The sequence below is a fragment of the Melanerpes formicivorus genome, unplaced genomic scaffold, assembly GCF_026170545.1.
Source record: "Melanerpes formicivorus ecotype bairdi unplaced genomic scaffold, bMelFor1.0.p_v2 SCAF_13, whole genome shotgun sequence".
Taxonomy (NCBI): domain Eukaryota; kingdom Metazoa; phylum Chordata; class Aves; order Piciformes; family Picidae; genus Melanerpes; species Melanerpes formicivorus.
Window position 1 is genome coordinate 8,488,778 of NW_027142365.1, and position 18,313 is coordinate 8,507,090.

General features: G+C 40.1%; 1 protein-coding gene across 8 annotated transcripts in view; it reads left to right on the forward strand.

Moving 5' to 3' along the window:
* RBM33 (RNA binding motif protein 33) overlaps positions 1-18,313 on the forward strand; it is an 85,094-nt gene that overhangs the window by 57,197 nt on the left and 9,584 nt on the right. For 2 of the 8 annotated variants that reach the window (XM_068146000.1, XM_068146003.1), the window contains exons 15-16: positions 3,604-4,236; positions 18,024-18,227. In XM_068146000.1, coding sequence (XP_068002101.1) covers positions 3,604-4,236; positions 18,024-18,227 — 837 coding nt within the window. Of the gene's footprint in view, positions 1-3,603; positions 8,982-18,023; positions 18,228-18,313 lie in introns of those variants that run through there. The other 6 variants (XM_068146007.1, XR_010988297.1, XM_068146002.1 and 3 more) reach the window with 6 other exon arrangements.

An 18,313-nucleotide genomic window follows, 5' to 3' on the forward strand; every position in this document is an offset into this window, starting at 1 on the left:
CTTGTCCCTTTTTCAGCTGTGCCACTGTCGTGATCTTCTTCACTGATGCTGCTTATTGACACTGCTACAAACAGAATTGCTGCACATTACTAATGTTCACTTCCAGGCATTCAGAGATATTCTTCACTGTCATTATAATGTGCTACATTTCTCTCCTGGTAAAGGTTTCCAGGCTTTTTGTGTGTTTTTCTGTAATTGGCTAAATTTGTCCTACTCTCTTGCTTTCTGTGAAGATGAGAAAGAGTTAAGTTCTGTCATCTTTTCTAGCTGTATTGCTCATAACTGAATTGGGCAGGTTATTTTGCAAGTGTCTTCAACTGGAAAATTATTAAGACTTTTCTTTGCATCTTTCTTCCTGAAGAGTGAGTGGCCATATTTATGAATGCCCTGTCATTCAGGAAGCACCAAAAAAATAGTAACAATGGCTATTAAAGGATTTGCTCACTTTCAAAATAGATGTTTGAAAGGTTTGCAACCTGAGTGACTAGAATGTGAAAAACTGTATTTCTGCTTCTCAAACTTGCATATCCTCAGCCAGAAAACTCATTTATCAATGAAATTGGATGACTGTGAGCCTAATTCTGCTCATGTTGAGGTCAGTTTAGGATAAGAGCACTTATGGCAATATTAAGAATTTCTTTAGTTTAAAGAAAGGAGAGAATGTAGAAAGGTGATGTGAATCTCTCTAAAACTGACAGCTGAGAGGAGGAGAGGAGTTAGTAGAGAGCTGTGTAGTCATAGCTGTACTGATGTTTCCACTTATATTGCAGTTAATCTCCCTGATACTGACAGAAAACCTTCCCATTCTGTTCTCCCAAGAAGGCTCACAATATGGAAAAGAGTTGCTGCATTTGGTTATTAGACCAAATGTATTTGCATCTTCTCATCTTTTTGGACATCAACTACCAGGAAATTTGTATGTGTCTGAACTTGAGTTTTCTCCAGATTTTGGTAACGATGCCTCCTGTCTTGTCCTCAGAAGATTCTTCCTAGCATGATCTTTTTCCAGTTGGAAGATCACAAGAGGGCAGTGTGCTTCTCAGAGTAATTTGTAACCTTGTTCTTAACTCTTTTTCTGTTTGTCCAAGATATCCAGCACCTGTGTTTTGTAGGGTGACTCAGACCTCCCTAGGATTCAGGGGCTGACATTAGCAGCAGTGTGAAATATGAATATGTAGGTGCGTTTATTTAAGATACTTTGTGGGCTTGAACAGGGTCAGGCAAGTGATGCTTTTTGGATCTGATCCTCTTCTTTTATGAAGACTTGTCATGAAATTTTGGACAAATTATTTTAGCCTCTTTTTGTCTCTAGTGTTAGAACTGGAGAAAAGTAAAGAGAAACCTGCTGAAGAAATTTGTGTTTATGCTACAGATCACACAGTTTTGATTGCTCTGTCCTCACATCTGTTTTCCTGAGGGACACAAGTGAGCCTGGTTGCATGATTTTTGGTACTTGACAGCAAACCACTATCTGTTATGGTATCTGGTTCATATGACTGCATTTAGTTTTATAACCTGGTAATAGAGTCTGCAGCCCTCTAGAAAGGTGTGGGGGTTTGTATGTCTTGGGGTTGGGTTTGGTTTTTAACATTCACTACACAAAAGGCAAGCTACTGCTACAAGGACGTAAATTTCACGTATTTTTTCCTGTGTTTTCCTCAGTCAACAGTGCCATTTTAAGTTCTCATAGAGGGTGATGTAGAACTGCTGCCTCTCTTACAGCTGCTTTTCAGCTACACTCAGAAAGTTGCCTGTAACATTCTCTTCGGTACTTTCTATTAAAGATGCTTTGGACCTTAAGGCAGAAGAAGAAGCGCTAAGGCTTGGCCCCTTAAATCACAGTGAAATATGTTGTGCTTAATAGCTGTTCCAAGGTGGATGAAAATCTCCACTTAAAATAAACAAAACAAAACAAAAACCAACCAAACAAACAAACAAGCAACAGCACACCGCACCCAAAACCCCAAACCAGCAACAAGAAGGCACAGAAACCAAACAACATAAAGCCAAAAGTAACCCAAAAACCATAACTCCCCAAACCCAACCAAAAAACTCCCACCACCACAAAGCCAAGGCAACTGATTTGCATCTCTGGCCTTTTATTCTTATTGAAGTATTTTCTACAGAAAAAAGTGTTGACACATCAATAGTTTATGCAAGAAAAAAGCTGCTCTAGTTTTTTCTTCTTCACCTACAGATAATGTTGCTTTTAGCATCCAACCTCCAAAGATAAGCTCTGAACTTGGTGACAACTTTGAAGGATGTCTGCTTTTTCCTACTTGCTTTTTGTTGCTGTTTTAGGGTTTTGAGGATTGGTTTGGTTGGTGTTTGGATTTGGTTTGTTTTGTTCCTTTCTGCTTTGTTTTGGCACTTTGTACCCTGCCTGATTCTGGGACGTAGCAGGAATTAAGCACTTGAGATAAAACAAGTTGCACATTTGGGTTCTCTGGTGGCGGGGGGGAAAGACATTCTTGTTGACAGGAGTTTGCACCCCATTGCTGCAGGGTAAATAAATCTTCATCTTGGATTACCAGGTTCTGAGAAATATTTTAGCATTCTTTGTATTGTCATTTCTCAACATGCAAAATGCTGTTACTTTGAGAGCCAGTTTCAGTTACCAGTGATTAATACATCGTACTCATTACCATTTGTAAGTAGCCTCTACAGCTCTCTAACAATATTTTATATGGGTGTAAAGGAAATAATATAATGGAAAATTATGCTTTGTAATTTTTAAAAATACAGGTGACTGTATGGCAAGAGCAACTTGATTTCTTTTCTAGGCTGAGGAGAATGTGCATTTCCTTGACTCTTGTCCATTTGTATACAGCTTTTCATAATAACCCACTGTGCCAAGGTAGAAGAATCTTTAGAAAGGTTTTCTGATGGTGGTGTAATACTTTCAGAAGGGCCCAGGGCTGGAATATTAAAGGCATTCTCCATATACCATTAATATTCCAACACTGCATTTGGTAACATTTTGATTCTGAAGAGAGTGCATGAGTTCAAGGTCAGAGAGATTGACTTGTGCTGTTCATTATAACCAATTATTGTGTGACAAATGAGTTTGAGATCAGGCTGAAAATTCTGTGAGAAAAATCAATAGTTCTAATCAGGGCCTTTCAGGTCATTTACCACTCTACCTTTTGTTACTTTGTCAGAAAAGAGCAAGATAAAACCTGTGTGACAGTGGGTTGCCTCTGTATTGTTACTTTCCATTTGAAACATATTTTGATATCTTGAATTATATTAATAGTTTAATTGGTTTTAGAAACTTCTGAATTAATTCCAATTTGTTAAAACTTTATTTATTTTAGTATTCTGATAAGATTTCTCAACTGCTATTAAGGCTTTTCTGTCTGGGAAGTACTATATCGTCAATCCTAAAACAGATTTGAGTTGTTTGTCTGTAATGAATAGCAAATAAACCTTACCGGCAGATATACTCCACACTCATAGCCTTAGTTTGGTATCAAGGAGAACTTGAAAAGCTCTTCAGAGAGCTGTAGTTCCACAGCATCTGGAGCAACAATTTAATGTTGTTTTGTGCAAGCTGGGCATTTGTTGAGAATTCTGTAAATTGATTTGTATTTTCCTTTGTAGTATCCAGATGAAGATGAGGAAACTAGATTGTATCGTTTGAAGATAGAAGAGCAGAAGCGTCTAAGAGAAGAAATTCTGAAACAAAAGGAGCTGAGACGACAGCAGCAGGCTGGTGCCAGAAAGAGAGAACTGCTGGAAAGACTAGCGCAGCAGCAGCAGCAACCTACGCAGCAGTCCTACATGCAGCCGGAGGATGACTCCTCCGAGTTCCCCACCAACGGCAGCCCCTACATACCCCACTCTGGCTTACAGACCAGGCAAAATGTGAAAAACAGACTCCTTGTTAAAAAGCAAGATACAGTAGTTCCAAATATCCAACCTAAACCCACTGATTTCCCACAGGCCGGGGCAAATATGCAGTATCAAGGACAGCAGCTGAAGCCAGTGAAGCAGCTGAGGCAGACTAGAACAGTACCTCTGAGTCAGCCTCAGACACCACAGAAAGTCTTACAGACAAAGCCTGCTGCAGCATCGCTGCCCACCCCACAGACTGCACGAGTGGCTTCAGTACAAGCAAGGCCCCAGGAGCTGAAGCCTGGCGTGAAAAGGACTGTCATGCAGCGGACAAACAGTAATAGTGGAGATGGGCCCCAAGGCGGCAGCAAAGTCAGGGTGATTAAGTTGTCAGGAGGGGTAAGTTTCCAAGGCTCATCTCATGTCTTTGTGTCGTCATGGTTTGTTTTTGTGTGTTTCATTTTGTGTAATCCCACAATAAAAAATGGGCATAAGCTGATGAGGGAGGTCACAGGTTTAGCAGACCTAATAGTCCCTATTTTCCATTTTCAGTTACTAGCAGTTTTTTGGATATTAATGTTGCCAGTAACTCTTCACTACCAGGCAGTTATCACTGAACTCACACTGAAATAATACTCCTTTCTTTTAAGTTGTAACTTGAATCTGAAAGACTCCTCAACTGACCTCATTTGCTTAGGGCTGATAGGTCTGGTATTTGGTCAGAGGAAGGGATTTGATTGGCTGTTTTTTAAGGTTCAGTTAAAGAGGTAGGCTCTGCTTATTTGATAGTTGAAGCCACCTAATTATTTGTGGGTAGATGCTGGTGTTAGTGTGGTTTCTATACTCAAGGGAAGATTGTTTTTATTTTCTTGGGAAGTGTGTTGTGAAACTAATTAAAGCAGGGGATGTTTTCTCTTAGAAGCTGGGTTTAAAATGTTACCATTTGACTTCTGCATCTAAATTAGATTTCCTTATCTTTCAATGAGGGGTCTATTATCTGTGGAGTGTCCCCTGAGCTCTGGTGTTGTGGAGGACTCACAATGCTGGTCATGATGGCAGTGTGCATATTTTAAGATCTGAGGCTTTGGTTAGAAAGTATCTCAACCAAATTTCCTCTGTCTTAATGAAAAGACAAGTCAATTTGTTAGGGCTCTGAAGAAACTGAGATGAAGGAACATAGCAAGATCATGTTGTCAGTGTGAAATCTGTCCTCAAGCTTTTATGCTGAGGAGAAAAGAAAGGTGTGGTGTGGTTTAATTGCTGTGGTACATTGGAGGTGGATTTTTTTGGGGAAAAATGGCTCTTAAATTATTTGGAGCATTAATTAAAGAAACTTGCAGAACTGCTGTAATGAAGTGAACAGTGTGTTAACAGGGAGTGAAACAAGTCCTTGGAGACTAGGCTTTACTCTGTAGAAATGGGGAGGAACTCAAAATACCAAAGACTAAACTGCTGTCTATAGATTATTTTTTTCTACAGCTCATAAAGCTTAAATACATTTAATAGTGAACTGCATAATGACCATGTAGTCTTTATGCTCAGTTTATTGATAATATAGAGCTGACTTATGGGGTGTCTAATTCCCCAGACGTGGTAATTTAAGTACAAGAAGTCGAATTGATTCTATTGGGCTAAAAATATGTATATATAAAAATGTCTGCTGGAATCTCAACGGCCTTCAAGAGGTATGACAGGTTTGTAATTCATGATTAACTGAATAAAGCAATCATGCACAACTTTTTTTGTTATGTGGGGAAGCAAAACAATGCCAGTCACCACTGTGTTCAGATCTTTGTAGCAAGTGGTTATCAGCACCCACCGTAGCATTCACAATGAAATAGTTCTTATCGTAATGCTGTGTTTCAGAAAACCAGCAACTACTTGTTTCAGATAAGTCTCATGAGCTTCATTTAATACATCTGAAACCCTTCTTCTGTTGCACACAGAAGCAGATTTGCTCTGTCCTTAACTTTCAGATACTGAGGTTTTAGCAAGGAAAAAGTGTGTTCTTTACCTGTAGCTTTTAGTACTTTCTTCATGCTGCCATGGATATTGTAAATTTCCCTTCCAACTGTAGAAGACGAAGAGCAAGCATTGCAATTAGCTGTTTAACTCTGATCAATACAGTTGATGAATTTTTAATCAGTTGGAAAGACAAGTGGAATTTATGGCTTACTTTCTGTGACCACACAAAGAAAAAGTAAAACTTGAGCAGCAAAGGGCCCAGTCTGGTGCATTTCAATAGGATTTTAAAGGCAAATTAAAAGCTACTTGGTCTCTGAATACTGTAAAGATGACAGATAACGTTTAGTTACCACTTCTACTGTTAATCTTGCCACGTGCTTTAATTTCACAACCTTTGCCTCAGTGCTAAAGGAAAAGCCATCTCATTTTTCCTAGCTGTTGTTCTTAGCACATGGTAGTGCTTCCTCTAATAGTCTGCCTTTGGCCAAAAGGGATGGCTTGTATCTCTTACGTATATGCAGGTAAGCAGCCCTGCTGTGCTGCTCAAGTCTAGTCACTTGTGCCTATTTTCCTTTCTATTGCTCTTTTGTGCAGAGATATTTTGAACACCCATGTATGAGTGAGATGCCCTGTGATTATGCACAATGCTCTTAATTTTTGTTGGTAAAGCCTTGGAAGGTCCCATTCAGCCTGCCTGCTGTGGTGCAGCATGACAGGAGATAGTTAAGAAGCTGATTGAGGCCGGACTCATTTTAACTGTCTGGACCAAATGGAACTAAACCAAGAGCTGATAACAAAAGATCGTTACAAGTTAAGTAGGACCATCTGTAGAACTAGGATTAAATGATGTTGTGTTGTTGATGGGTTTTTGTTTAACAGTTGAGGAGATGAACTTTCTGCGTTGGAGAGATTTGTGGTGTACAAATACTGTTGGAAGAGAATGGTTTCTTCTCATGAGGGCAATATCTTTCCCAGTCTAAGTTTCTAACTATGTTTGTTTTGTTGCTGGGTACTGCAGTACTACTGAAGATCTCTGACCTCAAGCTAGAAGTACCCCTTGTTACTTAAGAAGGTAAAATAGCCTTTCATCTCTTTCCACTATATCTACTCTTGAGAGGATTGTCCTTTTTCTCCCTTTTTTGTATGGAACTGTAAAAATTGCTAATTCTAAGAAACATTTTAATTTCTCTACTTTAACTGATGCAGAAGGTGGCTTCTTAAAAGGGAGGTAGGAAAAGATGCAGCAATTTCTGCATGTCAGACTTAAGTCTGCATATCAAGATGAAGCATGTTAGGTATTGCCATTCATGACTTTTTGTCTGTTAATTTTTTGTGTGAAACAAACCTCATCGCCTACCTTCTCCTCCCCTCCCAGTACTGATATGCCCATCCTGTTTCTCATACTCCTGTAATTTATGCAGGAATGGCAGTACAGTGACTACTTCTCCATTTTAATTACTCTTAAATGTTATGTTGCTGGTAAATAAGGCAGTGTTTAGCATATGACATTTTTTTATTGAGGGGGAGGAGAGAGGAGTTTTGTGGAGGCCCAAATATATTTGGTGGATCCAGTGTACTGTATGGTTTGTATGGCATGTATTCAGAGATGTCCTTCCCAGATACAGGAGCTTAGTATAAATACTCAGCAGACAAACTGGTGTGTTTCACTGAGGAAAACATAGAATCATAGCATCAATAAGGTTGGAAAAGACCTCAGAGATCATCAAGTCTAACCTGTCACCCAACACCTCATGACTAAACCATGGCTCCAAGTGCCACATCCAATCCCCTCTTGAACACCTCCAGGGATGGTGACTCCACCACCTTCCTGGGCAGCACATTCCAAAGGCCAGTCTCTCTTGCTGGGAACAATTTCTTAGAATAGAATAAAACATCTGAGATTTGCCTGGCTTGGTGAGGAGCCTGAAGTCAGTCCTAAAGATAACTCTAAAGATTGTAGGCTATTTGTTGGGAAGAAACACCCTAATAAATCACTTAAAAATGTGATCATAGAATGATTAATAAATAAGGATGAAAGGACCATAGAAATAATTTATTCTTTCATGAAGGGAGGATGAACTCTGTAGCACTCCCCAGAGATTTGTGCAACCTGTTTGAGATCTCATTATTGGACTTGCCCATCTATTCCGCTCTCTAATGTGTATCTTTAGGAGAATCTTCTTAGTGACTAAGCCACATTTTCTTGCTGTACTTTGGCATCCATGACTATTTGTATTCTATTTCAAGAGAGATGGGAAAGAATTTATATCCCTCTCTGTGGCTGTCTCTCTCTCTATAGATCTCCTTACTCTTTCTGAGAACTAATGTCCTTCACTCCCTCTTGATGAGGCGTGTTTTCTAACACCTTGGCTGTTTCTGGTGGCCTTCTTTGGGCTTTCTGTGATCAGTCTGTTGATCAATAGTTCTAGTACCATGTGTATTTGAACTTCTTGAGCCAATATATTAGAAGTCTCTAGTCCTGTAAGAGTAGGTTTGTATTAGCTACAACCTTAAATATCTTAAGACCATATGAAATGTGCTGACCATGTTTTTTAATGTAGTTGGAGGTTCGGTGGGAAATGATGGTATCTTAATCTCTGTATCATTTAATCGTCTTATATTGTTGTTGGGTGATTTCTCTCTAACCAGAAAATGGCCTGCCATGCTCAAAGAGATGTGTGTCTGTCCCAGAGGCCTGAAAATGCTGTTTCTTATGCTGCTCCAAGAACACACCAATCTTTGTCTCTGTGTAAAGCTGCACAATGAGCCTTTTTCATAAATACATACAAACCTCAGTGTTCCGTTGGATTAGAAGCGGTGTCTTAGTAGTGATCGTAATGCCTGAAAACCTGAGATGGAGCTTCTTCTGAAAATCTTGAAGGAAGACTTGGCAAATTCTTTTGTTTGGAAAGCCTGTCACAAAAGCATGTCCTTGGATTGTAAAAAGAAAACGAATGGGAATCAAGATAGACGACTTTATTCCTATCTAGAGTAACTGAGAAGTGTAAGAGCTGAATGTGGAGTTCTAAATATGGAAAAAGATACTGACTGAGATGATGATTGTTTGATAATGTAACTATCAACCACCTTTGCTTAATGTTTGTACTTGTTTCTACTTGCATGTGTATGTTCAAGTTTAATTAAAAATATTTTACTTGAAAGCTCTATTGCGCCTTTCATCTAAGTATGTCAGGAATTACAAACACTGAGACTTTTGGCATTTGCATGACAAGTTCTTGAGGGATCCCTTTCCCCATCTCTGCAGTACTACCAGGTGTGAGAAACAGAACAAGAGCTCTTGCCATATGTGGGTCCTGTTACTCTTTGAGAAGCAGAAGGATGTTGTGGTTTATTTTCATCCCACTACTTGAAGGAGCCATGGATAATGTCTGTATTCTATCAGCAGTGGACTGAAAGAGCTGCAGAAACCATGGTATCTGAATGCCCAGGTACCCTGGTTTGTCACTCAGTGTCAAAACAGACAAAACCTTTGGATCAGTACTAATACAAGTGAGGTTGAAAATGGTCTGTGCCTGCCACAACCTGCAAGATTTCACTCTGGAATATTTCACAAATGGGCATTAATATCCTCGTTCTACCTCAAAAAAAACCAAAACCTCAAACACTTCCTTCTCCCCCATGCCTTCCAACTACTCTGTGGAAAAACAAAGCCAACCCAAACAAAAATACCCACTGACCCAACCAACCAAAAAACAAACAAACCAACTCCAAAACAAAACCAAAAACCCCACAACCCAAACCAAAAAAAGGAAGTCAGGGAGCCCTGCAGCAATCTGGTTATGAAAAAGGCATAGCATTTTCATGACACATTTGAAAACAAGCACTAAAGCTTGTCCCTCTAGACCTCCAGTGAGGATGGTCCCTGCAGAGGCAGAATATTTCATGGCTTGCGGATAGTGAGATGGGCTGTGCTGCCCTGTGTGGGGCATATGTGGAACATTATGTGCAAGGGCAAGCATGGACACACTTAGCTACTAGGGGGACTTAGGGTGGCAGCTAAACCAGCTGTAGATAATGCTTTGTATGGGTGTATAATAAAATTCTCAATAGAGGGAAGGGATGTCTACCTACACTGGATTTGACTTTACCACAGATAACTTGGAACTAAAGTGCAATAAAGTATTTCTTCCTGTAGGCTGCAGAACAGGTTTCTCCTTTTCCTCAGGAGACTTTTAAATTGTATGTTGAAGAAGAGTGCTGCTTCCTCCTGAACACCCTGGGAGCAAGTGTTTGGTATTGCTTGTCGCTCTTGTTAAATCTCAGAGGAGAGTTTTTCAGCCATCCTAAGTGTTACAGGGCAAAATTCTTACTGCTATGATGTCAGTGTTACAGAGCATCTAGTAGCTCAGTTTCCTTGATAGGAAAATGATTGAAAGGAATTGTAATACCCTTAAGCTGCATTGCAGAGAGAAAGGGCCAGTTTTCAAAGGAAGAGTAATTGAATGCAGTTGCTTAGCTTGGAGGGGAAAACATGCAGATTTGCCCAACTTATTATTTTGAGAAGTCAGGAACACCTTTGTTAAATGGCATTTGAGGTTTGACCACTTGGAACAGACCTTTAGTAGAGGTGTTGGCTCCGAGTTGGAAGAACCCTGACCTTGTAAGTGGTTCAGGAGGGAGGTAATATGGGTTGGCCACGGCAAGGTTGTACAAGATGTGTAAGGAGGCACACCAAAGAGATTCAACTTGCCATTAGTTTTAAGCTTCAAAGAACATGAACTAGGAGAACCAGACATGAGAAGGGAAGCTCCAGTTGTACTGGGTTTTGATAGACTGGCTTTGTGTGCCATAGCTGGTATTTGGTTGAGAAATTCTCCATTAGGGGCTTTGGGCCGTTGGACCTTTTGAATTGCTGAGGTTCTTTACCAGGGTAAGCCTTTGCTCTTGGTGATTTCACTGCATCTAGTCTTGTAAATTCCCTAAGCAAGAAATATCTCAGACTGGCAACCCAAAAGGCAAGCAGCAGACTGCTGAAAAACGTTTTTCTTGTCATCTACGTTGCATACTTTGCAGACAGTTAACATAAAAATGAAGGTACTTCTGAGAGCACTATACACATCCACTCAGAACTTTGATTTTGCTATAGCTTTGACACAGAACTTGGTGTTTTTTCTGTAGTGAACTGGTGGATGGTTGTACTAGGAAAACAACGTAGTTATGATTCAATATCAACTGTGTTTCTGTAGCTCTTGGTGAAGCATCAGTATGTAGCATGGGTAAGGCCAGGATTCTCTAACATCTCTTTGGCCAGTCTTTCTTCATGCCTTAGTTCTCCTCTCAGGTGGATGAGGAGGTACTTGCAGTAAGAATTCTGTTAGTACATGGGATTAAATGGAATTAACTGCTTTTTCTGCCAGGCATTTTCATCTTGGTGTTCTGACTTCATACACCATTAGGCACAGAAGATAGTCATCACATTATGGCTCACTGCAGCAGCTTAGCTGTGTCTTTTTTACACAGGAAGGGAAATATTTCTGCATTTGATTTATTACTTGGTCTGGGTGCTCTTGCTTGATTTAAGATTACCCCATGCAATAGTTTGAGGCTGTGGAAAAACAATCCATAATTCACTGGCCAGCATCAGAACTATCTTTTTTCTGATGTCAATGGGGAAATTGATTGTTCCACCATCTTATTTCTATGTGTACTTCAAATCAAAATGAGACCATTAATATTTTAAACCAATTGTTAATGAAGAGTTGTCTGTTGGTAGAGTAGTGGATTCTAGCCTGGCTGGAGAGCAAGAGTTTCAAGTACTGCCATTCTTGAATCAAAAAGAGAATAAAAAGTTTAAAGAAAAACATCTTAGAAGGCCTTTCAAGAAAGGTTCTTTAAGGCATTTGAGAGATTCAGAAATAGTGCTGGGTTATGTCACTTGGTTGTGGGGTATTGGGCAAGCAATTAGGCTTCCTATTGCAAGACCCTCTGTCTGTCAATTGGCTTTATGGAACTGGTAAAGCATTTGGAGCACCACTTGAAGAGAAATAGCTGATTAAGGTTTTTACTTCAATATGTTTCTGATAATTACAGTGAGGAAATATTTGTGTATATTGGATGATGGTCTTGCTTGGTCTACATGGTTTTCACTTTCCTGGTTTTATCTGTTTGTTACATGGGATGGCAGTTGTCTGTGTCGGTCTTTTTTACTATAGTCAATGTCAGTATCCGCAAAATACAAGTTTAAATATTGAAACCTGTAGTTGATGGAATAGTAACTTACCTTTGCCCTTGAAGTGACAATTCATTTAATAACATAAAGGATGAGGGGTTTGTCCCCCTACCTACTGTGATACTGTACAGGGTACTTGTTTCTAAAAATACTGACTTAAAACTGGTAGCAGAGGAATGGTTTCTCTTTTCTTAAAGGAAAGAAATTACCAGGCATTTATGGTCTGAGATTTCCTTGCACGATTTAAGCCTCGATCATGCTGCAGAGCGTTTGAGTGATATCACGTCTAAGAAAAGTTGAAAACATTTTGCTTCTCTGGGTTATTTTTACACAAATCAAGCAGAGTTCATTTCTTTTAAGTGCTTTATCCGGCATGTGCATCCCTTTACTGGTGGGTGATTTTGAATTAGCTTTATAAAGATTACATGGATAGACACAGCATTGTCGTCCTTAATAGAAACCTGTGCAGCGAGGTCTGTGGGCTGCAAGATCACTAACAGTGCCAATGACAGTGAAGTATGGCCTTATCGAAAGGAGAATTCATAAGAGGCTGCCCTGGGACACTGCACCACTGTCCTTCTGTGTATCCTGACAATGTTATCTGTCCTCTCAGTACGGAGTATCAAATGTCTGTCACGAGTACAGAAATTAATTTAATGTCACCTGAAGACATGCAATTAATCTTTTAGAGGTTTTCATAATACCTTTACAGAAAGAGTTGCCAGTTTGGCGGATTTGGATTTTGGGGTTTAGCAGAAGATAAGGAAAATTAATTTTTCATCAGGGTTAATACAAGCTAGCAGGGCCACAAAGGCTGAGAAAAATGGTTTGGGAATTTGTCAAGTGTTGTCACTCTAGAATAATGCTGCTTAACGTCTGATAGGTGTAATCAAGAGTTGAGATTTCTATAGAGGGGGATTAATCAATTTGCTCACTACAGAATGCAAGTTGGCGATACCATTCCTTCATGGGGTTTAAGAATGAAAATAAGATTTGATCTGTCAAATTGCAAGCAGCTCTGACAGTATCAATGGGCATTTTTATCAGTACATTTTAAAGCATTTGTTATAAATAAATTTGTCCTGTTAATGTTGGTGGCAAATAAACTTCATCTTCATTGTGGAGCTGTCATAGTGATTATGATGGAGTAGAGAGCTTCAGCTTGCTAAATTCAAGCAGTCCCTCATAAAATTCTGCTTGTGGAATTTGTAATCTTCCATTTGACAGAATGGTCCTTAAGTTTCACAAAACACAGTGGTGACTACATACATATATGTGTGTGTGTATAGTGAGGGAGTCTCACTATTGAAAACCTGCCTTGATAAGTATCAGGGAATCAGTTCTAAAATTCATGGCCATTGAATGCTGTAATTCCTCTTTACTAGTCCAGCTTGAGATCAAACTGTGCTCCCTCTTCCACAGTGTAAGTTGGAAACCATTCACCATGTAGATCAAATCCTTTTGCCTTTTGGGTTTTGTTTAATAACATGCAATACTTGAACTTGTTGTTTTGGCACCACTAAGTCTTGTAGTACTTGCAATTAGAAAGATCATTTTCATGCTTTCCCCTGAATGGACCTCCTGCTTCTTAAAAGCATTTTCACTGCTTCAAAATCAACCTAATAATGGCAGAGTTTCGTTCACAGACTTGTAGAATAGTACAGGTTGGAAGATACCTCTAGAGATTATGTAGTCCAACACCCCCCCCCCCACACACCCCCCCCGATAAAGCAGGTTCACCTAGATCAGGCTGCAAAGACATGAATCCAGGTGGGTTTTGAAAGTCTCTAGAGGAGATTCCACAATCTCTTTGGGCAGCCTGTTATGGTGCTCCATCACCATCAATGTAATGAAGTGTTTTGTAATATTTAAGTGGAACTTTGTGGCTTTATCAAGGTCTCTGTTCAAGAGAACTGTTTCCTGGCTGTAGGTTAGGAAGGTAGACCTTTTATAAAACTTAAGAAGTTGGGAGTTTGAAGCTCAGAATGATTTTTAACACAGAAATTAAGCAGTAGACAATATTGGTTTGCAGAAAAAAGAAAAGAGATTCACTTTTCTGCGGAGGATATGGAAATGTGCAATATAAAATCAGCTTTTATCAATCAATCTGAGGTCTTTGTGGTGGACTGTGAAGTATTCTGCCTAGTTTCAGCACTTTGTGTACCGGGTTGTATGAGGCAAGCCATAATGATTTAAAAAACCAACTTTGTATTGTCCTGTATATCTTAAACATTCCATGAAGAAAAAGGATAAACATTTATTTTGACAAGACTTACATTTTTAGTATCTCCTTCTGTTGCTGCATGTTTAAATTTGGGGAGGGCAGTGATTATAAGGCAAGGAATAAATAGCAATACAGAAGTTGTCTTGAGGAAAAGCAAAAGCTGATTTGAAATGAGCCAGAAGTGAGACATCTGAAGTAGAGGAGATGCTGGCAATTTCGTTTCTATGGTTTAGATGTCATTTTGGGTAGCTTCTGCAACACAGCATCATTTCTCTGTAGCTTTCCTGTGTGCTTTGGTTTACCTTCTGGGTGCCAGCTTATTGTGTGCTTCACTGTCATGTTATGGTTAAGGCTGTGATGTTTGCCTGTCTCAGAGCCCCAGGACTCTTACTGGGACTGTTTGAGGAAACAAACCTTTGCCTCTTTCCCAGTGCTCCAATGAGGTCTTGCATTGACACAGGTTCAGAAAGTTGAAACAATGAATGAGTTGTAACTTCCGAAAAGTGACAGGTGCAACGGTGTGGGGATTGCTAGTAGTAAATGCACTGACTGCAAGTGTTTGGGCTCGAGCTAACAAATGCCAGGCAGCATCCAAGCTGTCCCATGGTAAGTTATCCCACACTCATGAGTGAAAATCAGGAGTCAAGATGTGTACAGGAGCCAACATAAGTAGAGTCATCTTTACAGTCCTACATTTTGTCTTCTGAAACATTAATGTTCTCATGAGCGTGTGACCTCATAAGTAATGTTCTGAGGCTTTATGGCTTTAGGTCTAGATGTTAAAAGCTCTTTGTGGGTGTTGTGCTTGACTTTGTTCATCACTGACATACCTGCAGAAGCCACTAGTTATCTTGCATAGAAGCACAAGGGATGATGATGGTGGTGAGTCTGATTTGCCACTAAATGCTATTATGTATGTTCTTCACTTTGGCTTGGACAGCACTGCTTGTTGCACTGTCATGTCTTCAACCAGTGAAAACGGAGTTAGTGCTAGAATTTATCTGAGGCTTACTGTTTTTCTTGCTAAGCACAGGGTGACCTCAGAGTCACAGTTGGGTTTCATTTTTCTAAGAAAATACCTGATTTTTGTCTTTGCTTGAGGGCAGGGCTACCTGTAACAGGAAACAAGGTGTTGCTGGCTTTCTAGGAGCATCTTGCTCACAGACCTCTCTTTAGAAGTGGTGCTGCAGGGTAACCACTGCTTCCCCTTTCCAAGTAGATGCTCAGAGCAGCAGGTTTTGCGCCAGTTTGTTGTTGCAGGAAGAAGCATCCCTTGCTCCATCCTCTTTTCTTACACTGTGGACTTTTATTAAACCATGTTGGTGGGTTTTGTGATTTCTAAAATGATTATTTCATTTTGAATCCTGGAGATGTTTGTAGCTTTTCAGACTTTGGCAGGAGCTAGTAGTGAAGTCCAAAGGAGGTATTAGAGCCCGCTCAGGAAACAAACTCCATCGAAGTTTCCATCAGTGTGAGCCAGTGCTGCGTGCTTGTGCCTTTGACTCTGTTATAGTTGTGTGTTTAGCTTACACAGTTTTATTTGGTGATAATTGGGCTTGGTAGTTAAATACTGGGTGACTGTTGGCCATCCTAGCCTTTTATGAGAAGTGATTGTTTGCTTTTGAACTTTTGGTAATGAGCATATTTGATGTGTTTTGTACCTGAGGGCTTCACTCAGATGCTCTTCCTGTGTGCTGGGATTGCTTCTTTGGTTTGGAAAGAAGCGGTTGCAAATATTTATGGTTGGTTTGTTTTTTTTCACAGCAGGCAGTTAGCAGAGATGAGATTTTAATTTCCAACTATTGTGTTTATATTCCTCCTAGAATTTTTGTGCTAGTTTCAGTTTCATCGTCTTCCAGCTGCTGTAGGGTGGAATGAAACAAATTATCTGATCAAGGCATAGGGCATGTGGAGATGCTGGTGCTGGAACTAATACTAAAATAGGGAGAATTTAATGCTGCTTTCCTGGTAAGGATTTGTTTGTGTGCATGCATTTGGATTTTTTGAGAGGAGGTGAGCTTTTGTATTTTTGAGCAGTAATTGAAGAGAGACTCTGAAAGGGGGAAGCTTTAATTTCTCACCAGTTACTGCTTTTAAAGGTTTATATATTAAAAAAAAAACTCTGTGAAGCCACAGAGTCATTCAGTTTAGCAGACAAAAAAAAATTAGATGATTAGAAGTGGGAAAAACTGATGCAGTTTCTATTACTTTCTGGATTTGGACACTGCGGGCGAAACCCTTTAAGCAAGAAGGGCTTCCAAGATTTTCCCTATGACAAGTTGGGCTTTTGAAGTGTCGGTGGGGACAAAGCTGATTTGTTTGGAATTCAGGTAGCTGAGTTCCTGAGAAGTTGTTGCCTGAATACACTTGATAATAGAGGATTTGATTTAGGGATGCAAATTGTGAACTAGTGAACCTGAAACCTGAGACTGTCCTGCATACCACCTGTACCGGCCTATTTCTCTTAGGTGATAGCAAAGAGACTTAGTAGCCAATCCTCAGTAGGACTCAGTTTCTTTTGCTTTTGTTTAATCCTGGTAGTGAGATAATGATTTATCTTCTCAGTCAAGATAATTCACTCTTAGACCATAAACTGTTCCTTCTGCAGCCTTGTATTTTGTCTGTCTGAAAGTGACATGCCAGTTAATATGACACTCTCTGGTTTGACTTGTGAATATTTAAGGAAAAGGGGGGGGAAATGTAAGTGTGGATGCTTTCACAATTTATTTTTTTGTTCCCCTTCAGACATGCCTTCTATTTGAGTGCTTTTGCAGGGTTACCTGAGGGTGGTTAGGGATTTATACAAAGCCTTTCTCTTGCAAATGTAATGTTCACTAGTATTTGAGATCGAAAGTGGGAGTCCACCCAAGGTACAGGTACTGCTGTCGAAGCCGTGCAATAATCTGATCTGCTTTATAGAGGCAAAAGAACGTGACCTTTTGTCAGACTCTACTATCCCTTGCTCCATGGGATGTTTTTCAGTGATTACTCTGATCTGAACAGCAGGACACAAATTCAGGAGTCACCTGTCTGATGTAGGACTGTGGAACTGTTTGGGTAGAGGCAGTGAAAGGAATAATTTCTCTCTTGATGCTTTCAGCTTACGATTTTCCTGTGCTTGAGTGCACTGAGAGATGTAGTGGAAAGAGATATATTGGATGAGAGAGGCACTCAGGTGGTGTTTCATTGTGCTTGTGATTATAAATGTCTCTTAATAAGAGTTCTATAAAATAAACCAAAAAAAAAACCACCACCTTGGGGAAGAACTGTTCTGAATACCAACAGTGTCTGAGGAAGGAGTCTGCTGGTATAAAAGCTGGCAGAGTAAGTCTGTGCTTCAAAGTAAATAGCAGTTGGACTTTTAAAGATGAGCAGAGTGTTTGCCTGATTCTGCCAGCTTTCCCAGTTCCATTGCTCCTTTTTTTTCTGCAATGGATGTGACTTTATTCTTTTATGATTTGTTTTTTAAAGTAAGTAATAGAAAACCAGCACACACTGTAGTTGTGGGTTACCCTGGAAGGAAGAATGATTTGGACAAGGGAGCAAATACACCTTGCTTCTTATTGAACATCATGAATGTAATAAAGTCTGAACAAAAAGAAGTGTTCTTCAGATACTGGGGGTTTGTTTTAGTGAAGCACAAGGCTGACCCCTTGCACACACTTGCTGTGGCTGCTGGTTTGCTTTAGCAGGCAAACCACTGGGTGTTCGCTGTCTGCTGAGCGAGCTGGATGTGGCAGGAGACTGCTCAGGGTGAGGGTTTGCAGTGCCTGGACACTGAGCTGCCTGTTGTGTTGTTGATTTCAGCAGGGGGGAGAGGATGCTGGCTTTTTTCACCCAGAGGGCCAGCCCCAGCGGTCTCAACAACCCCCGGAGCCGAAACAGCAGCCAGTGCGGAAGGTCACATTGACAAAGGGAATGCAACAGCAGCAGCACCAACAGCAGGCACAGATCCATTCACCAGCTCCTCAAGCAGTCAAAAACATCCAGGGAATCCATCAACCTAAAAAGGTGATTTTTAGATGCATATTGCTGCTAGAAGTTTTACTGTCTAGCTGTGTTGCTCTATTAATAACTAGCATTCTGTTTGTCAATTG